Here is a 20,520-nt window from a genome sequence, read left to right as displayed (position 1 = left end):
TATTTCCAGGAAACTTAACTGCAGTCATCCAGGAGATATTCTAGATTTGTCAAGAAGGACTCACGAATAGGCCTGCAGTGACGTTGCTTAAGAAAATTTGGCAGTAAATGTGAATATCTTATCACAGTTAACAGCATCAATCACAGTTCTGCGGGCTCAAATCATTTTCTTTTTCTTCTTTCTTCTTACCAAATTTCCCATCAAATTTGATTCATTCATGGGATAAAATGAAACTGATTCAACTAAACTATTTCATGCGAAGATTAAGTGATAACTTCACATTACCATTTTTAGCATTAAAAACTCAGAACAACTTCTGCGTGTGAGGAGAGGATAATTCGTGCCACATAAACTACTTTCTCATTTGCTTTATTGTACCATCTCTCATATTAAAAATAAACAACACAGGCGTCTATCCACCACTGGACCGATTTATAACACTCTGATGATGTTTTGCAATTATCTGTTTGTGTATCTTTTCACTGAACTGGGAGGCAATGTGAGTCCCATAAAGATAGAATCAGTATCAAGATCTCTGGCCTTCCTTCCTCCCTTCCTTCCTCCAGCTGTGCCCTGGGCTCTGAGAATTCAGTGGTGACATAAGTTTTCTGCTTCCCTAGAGTAACTGTTCTGTTGGGGAGGAGAGATGAAGTAGACAAAGAATGCATGAAGAAGATACTCAGATGCTGGTAGAGACTATGAAGGGGATGAACAAGGTCCCATGCAGGAGAGTGACTGGGTGGGCTGGGCAGGAAGGACACTGCTGAGGAAGTCATGTTTGAGTGAATGGATGCGATTTAAAGCCATGGACTGAATGAGATCACTTCAAGAGAGCAAGGAGGGTGATGTGAAATGGAAAATTTAGAAAATCTGTCTTAACACATGTTCTTGTGAAGGAAACAGAAAAAGATGGTGGAAACTGGAAGGAGATATGGACCTAAAAAGCAGTTATTATATCTGTCGATATCTATCTGTCTAATCTGTCTGTTATCTATCCTCGTCATCCACCTATCTATCAAGTCTACCTACCTACCTATTGTTTTCTTCTTTTACTTGTGGTAGGAGATACTGGAGCAGTAGAATTGCTGATAGAGATGATCCAATAGAGAAAAAAGGCTGATGATGCGGGATATTGAGAGTATAAGTGCAGAATAAAATGTCCCCAGGGGCATGAGGGGCGGAGTCAGTGTGAGGCTGGAGTGGCTGTCCTGAAGAAGGGGCGTGGCCACCTCAAGCGATGCCAGCTCAGGACGGAGACGGAGGGAAGGTGGAGCTCGGTAGTTTTCGGTGGAAAGGTCAGCCGGTTCTGTCTGTTGGCTTCTATTTTCTTGGCGACCGGGAAGGCAGGGGAGTCAGCAGGAGAGAAAGAGAAGTGTATAGAAGAGAAGGTAAAAAGAAGGTATAGAATAGTCACTTTTGAGAGTGGAAGAACCAAGTTACTGAAGAAAGAGGAGGATTATTTGGAAATGTTGAGGTCCTGTTTCGGATGTGTGGACAAAAATTCTAGTGTCACAAAATCAGTGTGATATGGCATTTTCCCCCCAGCTTCACCGTACTTCTGTTACCTAAAGACTGAAAAATACTGAATAACAGAAATTTCCTCAGCAGTAATTAAAGCTTTTATGTTACAACGGGATTTATCATTATTGACAGCAGCATCGAACGTAGATAAATGGCAGTATATACACATGCCATAATAATACTTATCCAGCCCCTGACCATGCCTAGTACACATGTATTGATAGTAGTTTTTTTCTGCTTCGCCCCAGGCTCCTAAAATAATCCTGCTGCCCCACTGGGATCTGAATACCATAAGCTTGTAACCAGGACTATCAGAGATTATTGAAGCCTGAGGGGACCTAGAAGTCATGGAGTTTGGTTGTTCTTCTAATTGAGTATCATAATCACCTAGGAGAGTTTAAAAACAAACACTCAAAAGATCACTGCAGATCTATGTGAACATCACTAGGGTGGAATTAGAGATTAAGGATCCCCCAAATGATCAGTATTCTTTCCATATTGCCAGGTGAATCTCTCATTAGACAGTAGAGAAATATTGATTTGTTAATTTCATAATTTCCCATATCACCAGGTCAGGCCACACAGTGATGCTCTAACGAGAAACTAATTAGAAAAACAAAAACAAAAGTGGAAACGTCAACACAGTTATTGCGAAAAGTCTCACCTGAAATAGATGAGATGTTAATATAATTGAAAATGTTTAGAATCAAAGGGACAGTCCATAGTTCCAACATTCCATACTACTCCTCTTACATTCTTAGGTTTCTAGAGATAGAAATTGTGCCTAAATTCTTGGACCCTGATACGGTACATATGGTGGGCAACTGGAATCTTGATTGCCAGTGTACAGTGAGCCTCTGAATTTTCTCCCATTCTTACGAAATGTGTGTGGTACTTTTCAGTATACTTCTGCTCTGACCTATGACGCCGTTCAAGTGATGACCGAAGCTTTTCGAAACCTACGGAAGCAGAGAATTGAAATCTCCCGAAGGGGGAATGCAGGAGACTGTTTGGCAAACCCAGCTGTGCCCTGGGGACAAGGGGTAGAAATAGAAAGGGCCCTCAAACAGGTCAGTCACTGAAAATGATTGTAATGTGACTTAACGATGGCCACTACTTTTTCCTGCTGAATTAGTCATTCTTGTTTTATCCCTTCTGTTTTATAAAGAGAGAGTATTATTTCCTAACTACACAAAGGTAGGTTGAAGAGCAGAAACCTAATAAGTGTCATTTTCTTGACTTGCATCCCGGGAGAGTCATCTGGTCAACCACTCTGTATCTGGTGGAAGTGAATCTATAATTGTGCTCCTTTCCCATTTCCTCATTAGGTGCAGGTTGAAGGTCTCTCAGGAAATATCAAGTTTGACCAGAATGGAAAAAGAATAAATTATACAATTAACATCATGGAGCTCAAAACGAATGGGCCGCGGAAGGTAAATCATTAGTGAATTGAAGGCATTCTCTCTGTGTGAGGAGGTGAGTTAGTGAACCCATCACCTCATCTTCCAGAATCCTGGAGACGTATATTCACATAGCTGGATTCAACAACTTCCAGAAACATATATTTTAAAATATGTTTTCTAAATAAACTCTATTTATTTCTGGTAAGTAATCCTGAAATGTAATTTTAAGATATAATAAATAAAACTGTTATACTTTTTTTTTAGACAGAGGTAGAAAAAGAGTTTAATGAGAAGAAAAAGAACTGTTCCTGAAAGATTATGGTTCGGGAGACCAAACATAGCTGGTGCCAATGTGAATGTAACTGTTCAAGTCAACATTTTTTTTTCTCCTGTTATGGCTGAAATGCCACTGTTTGGATTTTATTTACGTTTCTATATGATCACTCCCACACAAATTACCCTTGGAGAGTATGAAAAGTGAACACGAAGAGACAAGCCGTTTCTAAGAATTGTTTTTGTTTGTTTATTTTTATAATCTCTTTCTATTGCTATTAGATTCACGTGCATAAAAGGTACATCTCTGTTTAGAACAAGCCTAGTTAGTGTAGGTGTAATTTCAGATTCAAACATGGGTTTGAAAATAACTCAGTGCTTTGCCAGTAGGAAGGTCCTATGTCCAGGTGCCCACCTTCTGTACCCTTTTGCAGATCGGGTACTGGAGCGAAGTCGACAAAATGGTGGTTACTCTCACCGAACTCCCTTCTGGAAACGATACTTCTGGGCTTGAGAATAAGACCGTGGTCGTCACTACGATTTTGGTAATTAGCTACCTATGCCTCTGTTTTACGTTCTTTTTCTTAAGAAAAATATCTGTCACCTAGAATCGCTGCTTATATTTAGGAGAATAACTGATACAGGGAGAATCGCTGCTTATATTTAGGAGAATAACTGATACAGGGAGAATCGCTGCTTATATTTAGGAGAATAACTGATACAGGGAGAATCGCTGCTTATATTTAGGAGAATAACTGATACAGGGAGAATTGCTGCTTATATTTAGGAGAATAACTGATGCAGGGAGAATCGCTGCTTATATTTAGGAGAATAACTGATGCAGGGAGAATCGCTGCTTATATTTAGGAGAATAACTGATACAGGGAGAATCGCTGCTTATATTTAGGAGAATAACTGATACAGGGAGAATCGCTGCTTATATTTAGGAGAATAACTGATACAGGGAGAATCGCTGCTTATATTTAGGAGAATAACTGATGCAGGGAGAATCGCTGCTTATATTTAGGAGAATAACTGATGCAGGGAGAATCGCTGCTTATATTTAGGAGAATAACTGATACAGGGAGAATCGCTGCTTATATTTAGGAGAATAACTGATGCAGGGAGAATCGCTGCTTATATTTAGGAGAATAACTGATACAGGGAGAATCGCTGCTTATATTTAGGAGAATAACTGATACAGGGATGCTTCTGAATGTTTTAGTCATTCACCGCATGCTCATTCTGTCAGAAGGACCCACAAACACAGCAGCGGCACTCAGGATACGTCTTATCCTCTTCAGGACTGAACTTCGGCTCCACAGATACTTGGTAACCTGGTGCTCACATGGGTGAACACCTAGGGCAAGCCTGGAAGAGCCTTCCTTGTATTCCTCCCATGTTTGACCTTTCCACTCCCACACAGTTCTGGGTCCATTCTGTCCTTAGATTTGTTCCATGGTTTAATGATGTTGTCAACTTCTCTATATTCGTATGGAAAGGTGAACTCCTGAAAGACAAGGGTGATCTCCCTTCCTTTTAACTCCGAGTCTCAACACAGTAGTTGGCACATAGCTAGTGCTGAGTGGATGTGTATTGGCTGGATGAGACAAAATGGAACTGGATCCTGAACGTCGAGGCTTTGGATAGATGGACGGCAGATGTCGATTATGACAAGAAACTGTTGGGGAAGTGAAGTGGAGGAAATACGTGATTTTGCAGCAAAACAGTCTGATTTCGTTTTACTGAGTTGTGATGTAGTGAATTTGTGAGATTCATTATGGTAACAATATTGAGAAGAAAACGTAGGTTAACAAGGGATTTGGATAAGAACATTGGTTGGCACTTGGAAAAGTCTTAATAAATGTAAGCTAGACGTCTGAGGATTTTTGCCTCAATCATGCCACTGAGAGGAGGCATCTCACTGAACCCCAAATATCCTCAGTGCCACTTCCCAGTGGAGGAAATTGGGGGGCTGGTGTTGAATCATGTTTTCATGCTTCCTTTTTATGGTGTTCACAGGGGGGATGCTACTCCCTAGCTATCCGTGTAGCGTAATTCTAGGATATTCTATCTCAAAGAGCAAGTGCGCTCTCAAGTCTGAGAGGGTAGATTCCATACATCACTATGGCAACGACTCTTTGAGTCTGGGCATCACTGATCGTGGACCTGATTTCCACAAGAACCTTATCCTCGAACTCGTAGTGGCACAGGGTTTTGGGTGAATGCTGGTTCTTTGGAGTCAGGGGAGCCCTAACTTAGCATAAGAGAGTGGTGGATCCAGAGTTGACTAAAACAGATGTTAAACCACATTATTCCTCTCTAAATACTAGGATTACAAACACTACAAGGGGACATACTAACAGTTTGTGCTTTCGAGTCTCTTGTTTACTTCGGTATGGCCAGGTGCCAGCCACGTGCATGAAATATAGTGAAAGATAGATGAGGACCTTTGATCAGAAGCATTATGCTTAATTTTTTCCCAGTCGTATTTTTCCACTATCTGTATTTTACAACATCTCTGGCTTACAGGTAATAATTAAACCAGAAGATTTGAGTGGATGCGAGCAGATCGGTAACACAGTTGTTTTGATCAACTAGAGCACTTTCTTTCCATATAGGAATCTCCATATGTTATGATGAAGAAAAATCATGAAATGCTTGAAGGCAATGAGCGCTACGAGGGCTACTGTGTTGACTTGGCTGCAGAAATAGCCAAGCATTGTGGGTTCAAGTACAAGTTGACCATTGTTGGGGATGGCAAGTATGGGGCCAGGGATGCAGACACGAAAATTTGGAATGGGATGGTTGGAGAACTTGTATATGGGGTAAGTACTGCGCTTCTCAAAGGTAAAGTCATTACGTTTGAGCTCTTGTTGAGAGAATGCTTGCCTTCCATGCAAAGTACCAATGTCTGAGCTTGTGGGTTTCCCACATTGCTCTAGGAATGCTGTGTTATTTCCTTGTGCACATTTGAAGATGAAGGATGAAGTTAGAAGCAAATATGCAGATGGAGACAGGCATCTCACCTGTCTTGAAGCCTATGGGCCATATGCATTGTTCAGAGATTGCCACGGCATAGAGGCAGATGTAGTTATCATAATCAAGCCAGAAGGGTGTACTCTGTATTTATAAACAGGAGGGATGTTTGGGGAACTAATTGCTTTTCTTCTGTTAAGTATTTACTGGGATTCCACCAGGGAAATGATTATTCCCAGTTTCCTGATGTCCTTCCCTTCCCTTTGATCAAATAACGTAACCACGATTCCTCTCTGACCGTGACTCCTGGTTCTATTATTTTCCTTTGTTTCCCTTACAGAAAGCTGATATTGCAATTGCTCCATTAACCATCACCCTTGTGAGAGAGGAGGTGATCGATTTCTCAAAGCCCTTTATGAGCCTCGGGATATCAATCATGATCAAGAAGCCTCAGAAGTCCAAACCAGGAGTGTTTTCATTTCTTGATCCTTTAGCCTATGAGATCTGGATGTGCATTGTTTTTGCCTACATAGGGGTCAGTGTAGTTTTATTCCTGGTCAGCAGATTTAGCCCCTACGAGTGGCACACTGAGGAGTTTGAAGATGGAAGAGAAACACAAAGTAGTGAATCAACTAATGAATTTGGGATTTTTAATAGTCTCTGGTTTTCCTTGGGTGCCTTTATGCAGCAAGGATGCGATATTTCGCCAAGGTTGGTTACTCACCTGCTTCAACTTTGTGCATTTTAGGTCTCGAGTGGACATTCATGGTGTTTATGAATTCACTGTACAGAAGTTAGCAGCCGCCGACTACCTGTCCTAGCAGCGTAAGACTCGCGAGGACAGACTCTTACCGTCGGCGTAAGCCTGTGAAATATTTGAGCAATGTTCTTTGAACGTTGATCCTGTATTTCCCTGGTGAGATTATACACACCATGGAGAGGCTATAAAATGCATAAGGTTCCCATCATTCCATGCCTTCTTGGAGGGGTACCGTGTTTTTGCTGCATATTCTCATTTTACAGTCATCTGTGTTTTGCTCCACAGACCTGTATATGGGAAAATGGGCAACATTACTTACTAACTACAAAAGTGACACAACTCCATTTGCACACATCTCATCCCTCTCTCTCTTTTTTCTTCCCCCCCATTATTAGCTCATGGAAATGACATGAGAGAGATATTTATAAAATTTGTGTTTTTTTTAAAGGTTAGGTTGCTGGGTTAAAAAGAATGTATGATAATATATTTTCCAAGTATCTAGAAATATATAGGTGGGTAATAATGACGGGTGATTGTTACAAACGCTTGTGCCATGTTGAATAGCAATACACATACAGGATGGAATAAATTCATACATCCCTATTCTCATTATAATATTTTAATTCCTGCCCTAGAATGCCTAAATATAATGAATGTATCCCAAAACACACATTGCCTTTATTCATGTCACGTACATGACTAAGAATGATAGCCATGTCTGGTTCTTCAGAGGAATAAATCATACTTTTCCTAATGAGATTGCTTTCACATTTAAAGCCTATATGATTATCGATCTACCGGCACATTTTAATTTGGGCTCAATTACCCTCCTTTGAGTCTATGAGTATCTTAGTAACTGAGGCAATGGCTTCTTAAATACTATTTCATTATTGTTAGTTTTTGAGCACTTTGGGGATAAGAAGTGATTAATTTCAAAAACCTATATGTGAAGCTCAAAATTTTGTATCTTCCGCGATCTTTTCTGTATACTACACCCATCAAGATAAAGGGAATGTATCATGTATGCAGAAATTATCAACGACCTACTTCTCAGATAGCAGGGCACATTCTTATGAATTTTACGGATCTGAACAATCTTAATTCCATCAAATTCCCTGTGGCTTCTCTATGGAACTGCACTAAATTAGAACTATATCAATGGTACTTGCATTGCATATATAGAGAGATATATAATTTTAATGTATAGCATATAATAATAATTATTACATACTATATATATATATATATAAATATGACCTCTGACAAAACATATAAGATTCATAGTTTCATCTCTATAGTTGATCTGATTGAACTTAAAGGCATAAAGAGAAGTTTCTAATGATGAAGGAGGAAAATACTAACCAGATTGGAATCTCAGAGAACACTGTGGCTCATAATAATAATGAAGTGATTCATCTTTGGTAAGAAGGCTCTTGAAGTATGATGTTACCATAGTCCTGAGATATCAGGCAGTTATCCTAAGGTTCCACAAACTACGCTCTGCCTTTTGAATCAGCAGGAGAAGCATGTGAAGGTTCCTTAGGACACAGGACATATCGACCTGGGTTCCCATCGATGGACCCAGGTTTGTTTGCCCCGCTCCTCATGCACCAGGGCTGTGAAGGTTTTGGCCTCCAGTGCTTGTCTAGGAGCAGAAAACATATTGACATATAGGAGCTGGGGCACAAGGGACATTTAACAATCTGTGTTTTCCCAGGGTCCACCATGACATAGTGACATTCTAATTTTCAACAAGCCTGCTTCCTAAAATATTATCTTCTTTCTTCATTTGTGATTTCATTCATGAGTCATGACTCACTAAACTTCCACATGTAATCATTTTTATTTCCTGGTAAGATGTATCAATTTTAGATAGCATATTTTTCCTTGTTAGCATTTTTTTGGCCACAGAATATATATGAATAGATATATACATATATATATAAACAAAATTCACTTCATTAAAATTTTCAAGCATATGTATCTTTCACTTTATGGTATACGTGCATTTACCAATTGAACTTACTACCTAATATTGGGAAATTCAAGGAGTTTTTTAAATGAACCAAACTATCATTTTTTAGAATGCAATGATGGTAACTCTAGATTAGGAAAGAATAGAGCAGCTTAATACCTAAAAAATCTTAATAATAATGTATGAAATCCACAGATCACTTCAGAGATGCTCTTTGTATATTTTAAACGATATTTATCAACTTTTTCCAAGTAAAATATGGTATGGAACTCTATTATTTATATGAGTAGAACACATTTAAATTTTAATATAGAATGGTTTATTGAACTGAATTGGTCATTGCCTGAAATTAAGTTTAGAATACGTTAACTGTAGTTTTGTGGAGACTAGGACCAAAGAATTATGAGAGCAAAATGTTGTAAAGTTGACTCTTATTCTCCGGTTTTCTTCTTCTTTTTTTTCCCCCCAATATCCTTAAAGGATTAAAATGATTAAAAATTTTCATTCTTAAAATAATTATTTAATAGAAATTTAAAAGAAATGGCAGAATATGTGCATTTATTTGCTCCGTTAGTGCAGATACTGAGAGAGGAAAGTTTTATTTTTAATTAGAAAAACATTTTTGTCTGTCACCATGAAACATAATATTGAATTTGCTCCTCTGCATAAAATTTCTCAGGAACTCCAGAATCATAATTGATCCTTTGAAAACACTTACAAGTAAATAATCAATTGCTCAAGAATTTTCTGTTTTGAATAATGCACAAGTCAAATAAATTTGGGGGGTTATCTCACACACTGTAAATAAACTGGCATATTTAATTAAATTTACAACTAGAACAGAATGACTTATAAAAATGATTCTCAAATATATTACAAATAAACCTGAAATGTATAGTATCAAAAACAATGACCATGCAATCGTTTTGTTTTAAGGGCTGTGAGTAGTCAGATACTGAATCTACCCTCTTCAGTATAGGTTACATGTCATATAATTATACCTTCCATTGTGATGGAATAAATAGTGAACATTTTGAGAGTGGCTGTGTCTACATAGGGTTTTTCCAAAATCAAAATGTATTTAATATCCTTTTCAGAATATAAGTGAGACTTGTTTAACTTTTTTCCATTCTATCATATTTGTTTCATTCTTTGCAACTCTTAGAGACTGGTAAAGGCTCTTAATTATATTATTATTATTTTTTCATTGCTTGTGTGTTCTCTCTCTTTTTCTCTTTTATTTTAGCTGCAGATGTTTTTATCTAAAAAATCTTTACTTTTAGCTTCACCCCTTTTCTTGACTGCTTGAGTAGTTTATTCTACAAATACGATCTAATAATTTGATGTAGTATCTATGTTTCATCAAAAATATTTCTTTATATTTAGTTTAGTTTAGGAGGTTTAGTTTAGGTCATAAATTGGCACATTTTCATGATTTAAATTTTTAGAAGTGTTACCTCTTCACTGTAGAAGGTTTAATTTTTAGGCATAACAGAGTTATTAACGAAAAAGAAAAAGTTATTATACTGGTGTGTTAATGCTACTCAAATACCATTATATGTAGAACTCCACCAAATCTTACCAAATAATACCCTATGTATCTCTTTCTGTATCTACATGTCTACATTTATCTACCTAGGGTTTATCTACCAGTAAATTACTGGGAATCAATTAAGCTTTTGAAAAGTATTTTAAGTAAGAATTTATGGTCACAGAAATATTGTTATTATATTTCAACTAGGAATTTATATCTTGGCAAACTTTTACATGTCTAATTTGTTCTCCTTGAGTTTTCTTTTTTTTTTTTTTAAGCAGGAGGCACAAAGGAACAGGGTCATAGCTGTCCATGCCCTGAAGCATCAGAGTTTTATTCATTAAGAATAATAATATTTTGTGTCATACTTTGTTTGTAGTATCACTATTTTCCATTTTAATCTTGTACTGTATCTAAAACCTATGTTTCTGCACACAAAAAAATACCTAATGAAATTTTGGACCTTTTTTGAGGGTTTTGGGACTTCATTGGCTGGATTAAAAGGAGGGTTGCTTCAGTGTGTGAAGCCACATCTGTGGTACATACTCTTTTATTTTTGATATTTGATTTTGCTTGTCAACATTGTTCTGAGTTTTGCTGTTGATCTTAGATTCTATTGTCCGATTACTTATGTCATGAGTGGATGAAGTAGTATGAGCATTGGATAGATTATTTGCACATTTCTTGAAATTGACTGTTACGATATTTCATACCATAAACTCTTTGGCCATGATAACTATGAAAGAATCTCAGGAATCTGAAGTTCTGCCTCTGGCTGTCTCACCAAATCTGGCAAATCTGTACTCCTTGCCCAGAAGGTTTAATCATTTCAAGTATCATTAACTCGCAGGTATATTGAAAAGTATAAAGTGAAATATTTCCCTGTAAATCGATATTTGCATAATACTGCTAACTTGTTTTCTTACGAGGTCATTCATTTCGCTTTACAAATCCATTTCGTACTTGTTATCAGATCCCTGTCCGGGCGCATTGTTGGAGGAGTTTGGTGGTTCTTTACCCTGATCATAATCTCCTCCTACACGGCTAACTTAGCTGCCTTCCTGACCGTGGAGAGGATGGTCTCTCCCATTGAAAGTGCGGAGGATCTCTCTAAGCAAACAGAAATTGCTTATGGAACGTTAGACTCTGGCTCCACTAAGGAATTTTTCAGGGTAAGAGATTCTGCTTCCTAACTTCCGATGTTGTTCTTGTAATTAAACTTTGTGCCCCCTTGCCTCTCCTCCCATGGTCTACACGAAAGTGCTGTGTGCAAGTAACTTCCTTCCCTGTCTCTAATTCTATTTCTGTTTTTTTTTAATTTTTATTTTATATTGGACTATAGCTGATGTCCAATGTTGTGTTACTTTCAGGTGTACAGCAAAGTGATTCAGTTATACATATAATTTATTCTTTTGCAAATTCTTTTCCCATTTAGCTTATTACAGAATATTGAGTAGAGTTCCCTGTGCTATACAGTAGGTCTTTGTTGGTTGTCTGTCTTATATATAGTAGAGAGTAGAGTGTATGTTAATCCCAACCTCCTAATTTATCCCACCTGCCCTTTCCCCTTTGGTAACCATAAGTTTGTTTTCTATGTCTGTTTTTAACTTTGACTCTACCCCGCTCCCTTCCCTACCGCTATACTTAGCACTATCTCCATCCTTTTGTTTGATGCCTGACTCCTTCGGAGAAAAACACTTTGTTGCAAAGAAATCTAGTTTTAAAAAAAAATTGATTGTCTTTTTGGAACAAAATTGAAGCAAAGTATAGTTAAATTTAGGTGATTATTTTTAAAAGAAAAGGATGTTGTACTTTGTTTTATGTTAAAGCATGACTTCCATCTATCTTACATAATTTACAGTTGAAAACTCACTTTCCAATCCGTTATGTTAATTCTAAGTCAGGAAACAGATTGTGTTCATATGTGGAAATTCCAAACTTTCTGTTAAACCCTCCAAGAAAAGGCTAACAAAGGCCTTCAACTTCTTGACTTTTAAAATGGGAATCATAATTACAACGTGTCTATTAAATGTATTTTAGTTTTAAAAGATCTGTGGCCTTATTATGGTCTCTGTTTACGGGCACCAGTCCAGAGGCTGATGTTGGTATAACTTTCTTTCATTATACTATTATCTCTCTATAAGAACTCCTTCTATTAAAACGCTTAAATATAGCAGATAAACTTTGGTATTGACATTAAGCCAAACACGGAGCATATGATGATCTCTGATAATCCATCTTTGGGTGTGCCTAACTTTGAGTGAGATCCAGGCCGGTTTACTTCTGCATTAGGATTTAGGACTTTCAACTTCCAGTTGAAGTAGTAGACTGTAATTTGAAGACTGTCTCCTTCTGCATTGCCACTGGTCTCTTTTCCAAATAACATCAGTTGCGCTCCACATATCACGGGAGAAAAAGTGATGTTGTCGGACGGCTGACAACAGAAAATAACTTGGCTGTACGTGGGGCGGGCAGGACCTTGACTCTTCCACTAGGTACCGCGACGTAAGCTGAGAGTGTGGTCCATCTGTCAGCGGGTACTTTGACTTTGATGCTGCGTATGAATGTTGTAATGCAGATTTGTTACTAATGACAATTTACTGCTACTTCTGAAAATAGTTGCAATACTCTTAATATAACACAGTGCTCTAGCCTGATCATAACGATGGACCTATTAAAATAGATTAGAATATCGCATGATTCTCAATTAGAAGTGTAGTTTGAAACATTTTTAAATTGTTTGTGTCCCGATAGGCCTTGCTTCTATTTTACTGGTATATTTTATTGGTACTCCGCGCTCTTGAAGTAAATGAGCCCAATGAATGAGGCAGAGGCTTGTTAGATCATATGGTTTACTTAGTGCTCCTTATATTGACGAAAATAACCTTAATTGTTTCCAGACACTGTCTGTTGAGAGTTACTCTCGTTAGCTTGTTTGGACAACAAGAGGACCAACTGTTCTCAGCAACTGCACTTTCAGGATCTCACAGCTTTTCAGTGTACCTGAACTCGATCATAGAAACACGCGCCTGAATCAGCGGGATGCCAAGATTTCATGATTAGAATATGCAAATTCCCCAGGAGACAGGGTGAGAAGGCTGTGTGACTCTGGGCAAAGGATGCCGCTACTCTTGTGTTTCAGCTCAGTAACCCCATGGAGACCATGGTCCCCACGTGCAGCGCACACACACACACATGCACGTGTGCACACACACTGACGTATCTGTGGGGTGCCACTCGCCTATATAGGATTGTGGTGCTCTCCTTCCCTAGAATAATAGAGAAGTGATGTGAGTATGTAGGCAACCTGATAACCTTTATGAGTATAGTTTCCCAAAGCAGTTTCTTATGCGTCATCTCTGAATCTCACAGTATTTCTGTCTGATAGTTGGGGCGATCACTTTTGTTTGCATGTTGTGCGTTATTAAATTTAAGCTCGGATACATGTGAGGACTTGACCAAATTCTAGCAGATAACAAGTGTGCGGAGGACTTCTACTCCTAAAGAGTGCTTTCCGTACACTGTTTTTCCTTCCTTCCTCCAGATTTACTTTGCTGCTCTCCTGCTGTGTTTCGGTCACCTCCGTGCTGGGGTATGTCATGTTAGAGGATTATAATGGTGGAAATGCAGACAGGGCCTCACAGTTCCTCTCAATATACCTTCAGAAGGACTTGTTGATGCACGACCTTGGCTAGGTCTCAGTGCTATAGCATAGCAGTCAGCTACTCCTTATCTAGAGAAGGAAGGTGTGGGCTCAAAAGGACTTAAAAGCCACACTGTTCATTCTGTTTGTACCAGTGAAGGGAGGCTAATGGAAGAGCACACGTCGCCAAAGTGAATAGGAGCATGCCTGTTAATCCCACCGTTAAAACATGGCATGGCTGTGATTTGGGAAAGTATGTACAAAAGGTATGTTTCTTTAAAAGTTGGATTAAATAAAAAGGTGCTGCTAAATTAATTTTGAATAGTTTTTCTAACTGCATTAATGTTGGATAATTGGGTACCACGGTGACAATAGTGAGGGCAATCTTAATTTTGCTTCTGACTCTCAGATGTTTTCAGAGATACTCTGGCTTGCAACAGTAGCCGTCGCATCTCATACCTTTCCCCACAGAGTTTATTGCTTTAGTATATGGAAACTGAGTAACAAATTCCTTTTTGTAAAAAAAAGAATTTCTCCTATAGAGTGTTATTCTAAACGTGTTGGATGAGATGAAGCTAATTCATAGACATTATAAAGGCAAAATATCATTGATTTTCATTTTCCCCCTTAAAACCTAGGTTATATTCTACAATCTATTAGCAGTAGTCTGGTTGAATTTCTAAGCTTATGGTGGAAAGAGGTGCAAAGGAAATGCTCCTTGCTTCTGTTCCTAAAACTAACATTCACCACACACTTGGGTCGTCCTCTCTCTCAACTGTCCTCGAACCTCAGGGGCGTTTGGGGCTCCTGGAAGGTGGGTGCAGGACAGGGTGAGTGATGGGAGATGGACCATCGTGGTGCCTGATCCCCCAGGAGTGGGGATGCAGAGGGAGTGGGCTGGCCCCAGACTGAGGACAGGTACTGTGCTTTTTGTTCTCTGGCTGTCTCTTATATTTAATACTTACTCTAATGCCCGAGACAGCTCATTACACGTGGAAGACACAACTTTTACCAGTTGCTAATACTTAACGTTCTAACAGTTATCTTATGTTTCCGAATATGGCTTAATTTGGCATTACTGATAGTTTTTTGTTTCTTATGCTGTTTATGAAGAGGGGTTTTATCATTTATATTATTATAAACTCTCTACTATCACAGTGTCTATCAGAAAGTCAACTTTCTGATTTTATCACAGCAGGAGCTTTGGATTTAGCCATTGGAGAAACTGATTTGAGAAGATGGTCACTGTCTGAATTTTAAAGATGTATAACTAACTAAAAGATGGAAAAATAACTTGTTTAAGACCATTTAGAGATTAAAGGGCCAGTTTTAAAACAGAATTCGGAGTTCTGAGAGCCTAGTCTTTTGTCTCAGTATTAACTAATGATACATTAATGATAATTAACTAAAGATACATCTTTGAAGGGATGAAAGCATCTTATATCAAATTATAAGAAGAATATTTCATCTCATTTTTAGGAATCTGTTTTGTCATCATTAGGATGATAATTACTCAATTTAAATCTAAAGATTTTTTAAATCAGATTTCAGGTACATAATTTAATAATTATGGGTTATATTAATTTTTTTTTTTTTTTTTTTAGCGATACGCGGGCCTCTCACTGTTGTGGCCTCTCCCGTTGCGGAGCACAGGCTCCGGACGCGCAGGCTCAGCGGCCATGGCTCACGGGCCCAGCCGCTCCGCGGCATGTGGGATCCTCCCGGACCGGGGCACGAACCCGCGTCCCCTGCATCGGCAGGCGGACTCTCAACCACTGCGCCACCAGGGAAGCCCTATATTAATTTTTTTTTAGGGAAGTCAGCGTGTGTGCATTAGTTTTAGAATTCCAATTTAAGCTGTAAATTTTCTAATTTAAAAATCTATATGTTCTTTAAGTGATCATCGGTAAAACAAATATGAATGGAATATTTACTTCGTTGTGCTAGAGAGAGGAAATAGGGGACAATCTTGTAACCAACAAGAGGTGTGAGGAAATAGACCCTGCATCTTCCTCTTCCAGAGTTTTCTGCTCTCGGAACCCGTGTACATCCTCATATAGAGTGAAAGGTAAAGTCTGACTCACTTTGGAGCTGCTGTTCTTGCCTAATTATAGCGCCACTGTAACACACCTATAATTAAGAAAGAATTAGGCTATCAATTATACACCACTAATTTTAGACGTTCACATTTTGATAATTTCTTCTCTCGATAAAAGAGGACAGATCTTGAATTAGATGAGCAGAAGATGATTTTGTAAGAACTATGTGCATTATTTTCCTACAGAAACTTAGATGTGGGGAATAGAAAATGGCTTTATAAATAAACCTAACATTGGCCTGTCAATCCATGAAACAGAAGTATTAACTTGCGAAAAGGAAGTACTTCATGCCTATCCTAAATCCCCACACTGCAATCTGTTTATCTTACTCTGTGTGTCTCTGAGTAAGTGGTCTCCTTTAATTATGCTGGCGTTGGAAGGAAGAGATTCTAAAATATGGTCAAAATAAAGGTATTCCCCTTCTCATTAAGTGAAGTTAATAGTGCCGTTCTCAGAAGATTGATTTAGTCAGATAAGAATCCATATTGTTGTTATCCAGCATTGTAGACTTTTCACAGAGTTTCCAGAGAGTATAAATGATAGACAAATACATAGTATTAATGCAGGTGTGCCTTACCTGACTGAAAAGACTGGTTTGAAATTTTCCTTTACCATATAATAACCACAAATACAAAAGAATTACAACAATTTATCCTTTTAAAGGCAGCAACCTTTTTTTTTCAATTCCTTCTCTAGCATAAGATACACTTATTTACGTTAATATATAAAATATTGATTGCAATATATTTGTAAATAAAAATGTTTTAGCCATTATAGCAGCTTCTGTATAGAGCTGCATTAAGTGCTATTTCATTATAGTTACATTTTGTTCCACTTATTGCTTGTGTTTAGCAATAATGCAAGCATGGTTTCCTTACTGGTATTTTATAGAACAGATTTCACTAATTTGTGGTGGTTCTCCATACTTATTTATTTCTGGTATAGCTAAAGATCTTTCTGCCATAGTTTCCTATATATCCCCTATTTCTGTGTGGGTAGAAATATGTATATATACCTAGCTTTGTATATATAAATGTACAAATACATACACATATTTCTTAACTTTATATACATGAATACATATGCATACATATATTATATCTTTCAAATATTATGGGGATGAAGTGGGTATAGTTGATATGTATGTTACTAATATCAAAATAGACCCTTTACAGATCTTTCAGTCATGCTTAACTCTTTAAATAGTTTCTAAAGCACTCAGTACTAAATCAATGCTGGATGTGAATAAATTAGGAACAAACAGCACTACGTGGATATGTTCTAAGTCACTCTGGTGTGGTTAGTCATATTATTACAGATTTTTCTTCCGTAGTTTTTTGGGGAGCTTGATTAGTCATGAAAGTCTGCACAGCTGACAATTCTGCATGTCCAAGACTTCTCTAGATAATCCAGGACAAGTTCAAATCATTTGCTCCCTGCTTGGCAGTTTTCTTTCTCTGGCATTTTAAATGTTCTCACCATTCCACACAGCATCTGAGGACAGTCTTGATTTTTTTTTTTTTTTTAGTGATCATATTTTTAATGCAGTATGACGTATAAAGTGCACAGATCTTAAGTGACAGCTCAATGAATTTTTACATATATATGCACCCGTATAACCATCACTTAGATCAAGATGAGGCTCCCAGTCCATACTCAAACGTAGCCACTCTTCTGACTTCTGTCACAAAAGTATTCTACTTTTGTCTGTTCTTGACCTTCCTGTAAATGGAATTAAACACTCCTTAGTCTTCGTGTCTGGTTTTATTTGATCATCATATGTCTGTGAAATTCACTTATGTTGTTGCATGTAACAATAACAATAGTTTGCTCTTTTTTTGTTACTCTGTAGTATTCCATCATATAAGTACATTATAACTGATCCATTCTACCATTGGTGGACATTTGGGCTGTGTATAATTTTTGGCTTTTATGTCTAAAGCTGCCATGAACATTCCTGTACACATCTTTCAGTGCACACATGCACTCATTTCTCTTGGGTTTATACATAAGAATAAAACTACTAAATTATAGGATGGATGCATATTTTGCTGTGGAAGATATTGCCAAATAGTTTTCAATAGTGCTTGTAACAATTTAAACTCCCAGCAACAGTGTATGAGAGTTCCAGTTGCTCTACCTCCTCAGAAGTACTAGGTACCATGAGCCTTATTAGTTTTAGCCATTCTGGCAAGTGTGTATTTCATCCGTTATGGTGAGTGTGTATTTTACTGTGGTTTTAATATGCATCTATCTGAGAAGTAATGATATATGGAATACCTTTTTATATCTTTATTAACCATTTGGAAATTTTCACTTGTTAAGTGCCTGTTCAAGTCACTTGTTAATATTTATTGGGTTGTCTGTCTTTTTCCTATTGATTTGCTGGGCTTCTTTAAATTTTAATGAAATGAGTTTTTGGTCTGATGTATTACTATACACACCTTCTCTTTGGTTTGCTTTTCCACTTTCCAAATGGTGACCTTTGAAGACCAGAAAGCACTAATTTTTATGAAGTCCAGTATACCAATCTTTTCTTTTATGGTTAAGGATTTTTGTGTCCTGTTTAATAAATCTTCGCCCCAATATTATGAAGATGTTCTTCTACTAAAAGCTTGTTTTACCATTCACATTAGGCATACAATCCGTCTAGCACTGATATTTGATAAGGTGTGAGACAGTAGCCAAAGTTCATTTATTTCTTTTTTAACAACTTTATTGGAGTTTAATTGCTTTACAGTGGTGTGTCAGTTTCTGCTGTATAACAAAGTGAATCAGCTATACGTATACATACATCCCCATATCCCCTCCCTCTTGCATCTCCCTCCCACCCGCCCTACCCCACCCCTCTAGGTGGTCACAAAGCACCAAGCTGATCTCCCTGTGCTATGCGGCTGCTTCCCACTAGCTATCTGTTTTACATTTAGTAGTGTATATATGTCCATGTCACTCTCTCACTTCATCCCAGCTTGCCCTTCCCCCTCCCCATGTCCCCAAGTCCATTCTCTACGTCTGTGTCTTTATTCCTGTCCCGCCCCTAGGTCCGTGAGAAACATTTTCTTTTTAGATTCCATATATATGTGTCAGCATACAGTATTTGTTTTTTCTCTTTCTGACTTACTTCACTCTGTATGACAGACTCTAGGTCAATCCACCTCTCTACAAATAACTCAATTTCATTTCTTTTTATCGCTGAGTAATACTCCATTGTATATATGTGCCACATCTTTAGCCATTCATCTGTCGATGGACACTTAGGTTGCTTCCGTGTCCTGGCTATTGTAAATAGGGCTGTAATGAACATTGTGGTACATGACTCTTTTTGATTTATGGCTTTCTCAGGGTATGAGCCCAGTAGTGGGATTGCTGGGTCATATGGTAGTTCTGTTTTTAGTTTTTTAAGGAACCTCCATACTGTTCTCCATAGTGACTGTATCAATTTACATTTGCACCAACAGTGCAAGAGGGTTCCCTTTTCTCCACACCTTCTCCAGCATTTATTGTGTTTGTAGATTTTTTGATGATGGCCACTCTGACCGGTGTGAGATGATACGTCATTGTGGTTTTGATTTACATTTCTCTAATAATTAGTGATGTTGAGCATCTTTTCATGTGCCTCTTGCCCATCTGTATGACTTCCTTGGTGAAATGTCTATTTAGGTCTTCCCCCCACTTTTTAACTGGATTTTTTGTTTTTTTGATATTGAGCTCCATGAGCTGTTTGTATATTTTGGAGATTAGCCCTTTGTCTGTTGTTTCACTGGCAAATATTTTCTCCAATTGTGACTGTTGTCTTTTCGTCTTGTTTATGGTTTCCTTTGCTGTGCAAAAAAGCTTTTAAGTTTCATTAGGTCCAATTTGTTAATTTTTGTTTTTATTTTTATTGAAGTATATGCAATTAATATGCAGAAATCTGTTATTTTTCTCTTCACTAATAACAAACTATCAGAGAAATTAAGAAAAAAATTTACAATTGTACCAGTAATAATAAAATACCTGGGAAAAAATTTAACCACGGAGGTGAGGGTTGTCTTTTTGCCTTGTTTATGGTTTCCTTTGCTCTGCAAAAGCTTTTAAGTTTAATTAAGTCCCATTTGTTTATTTTTGTTTTTATTTCCGTTACTCTAGGAGGTGGGTCAAAAAAGATCTTGCTGTGGTTTATGTCAAAGAGTGTTCTTCCTATGTTTTCCTCTAAGAGTTTTATAGTGTCTGGTCTTACATTTAATTCTTTAATCCATTTGGAGTTTATTTTTGTGTATGGTGTTAGGGAGTGTTCTAATTTCATTCTTTTACATGTAGCTGTCCAGTTTTCCCAGCACCACTTATTGAAGAG

The 20,520-nt window shown here is 37.7% G+C and overlaps 1 protein-coding gene across 2 annotated transcripts in view; it reads left to right on the top strand.

Annotated features, from left to right (window-relative positions):
* GRIA2 (glutamate ionotropic receptor AMPA type subunit 2) overlaps positions 1 to 20,520 on the top strand; it is a gene marked incomplete at both ends in the record, with an annotated part of 153,617 nt that overhangs the window by 111,344 nt on the left and 21,753 nt on the right. For both annotated transcript variants that reach the window (XM_082838458.1, XM_082838459.1), the window contains 6 exons: positions 2,424 to 2,591; positions 2,850 to 2,954; positions 3,632 to 3,742; positions 5,819 to 6,025; positions 6,517 to 6,887; positions 11,419 to 11,617. In XM_082838458.1, the coding sequence (XP_082694584.1) occupies positions 2,424 to 2,591; positions 2,850 to 2,954; positions 3,632 to 3,742; positions 5,819 to 6,025; positions 6,517 to 6,887; positions 11,419 to 11,617 (1,161 nt within the window). The remainder of the gene's footprint in view (positions 1 to 2,423; positions 2,592 to 2,849; positions 2,955 to 3,631; positions 3,743 to 5,818; positions 6,026 to 6,516; positions 6,888 to 11,418; positions 11,618 to 20,520) is intronic.

Source organism: Leucopleurus acutus (genome assembly GCF_964270905.1).
Source record: "Leucopleurus acutus genome assembly, chromosome: 4".
Classification (NCBI taxonomy): Eukaryota; Metazoa; Chordata; class Mammalia; order Artiodactyla; family Delphinidae; genus Leucopleurus; species Leucopleurus acutus.
This window is presented reverse-complemented; position numbering and strand designations above follow the sequence as displayed.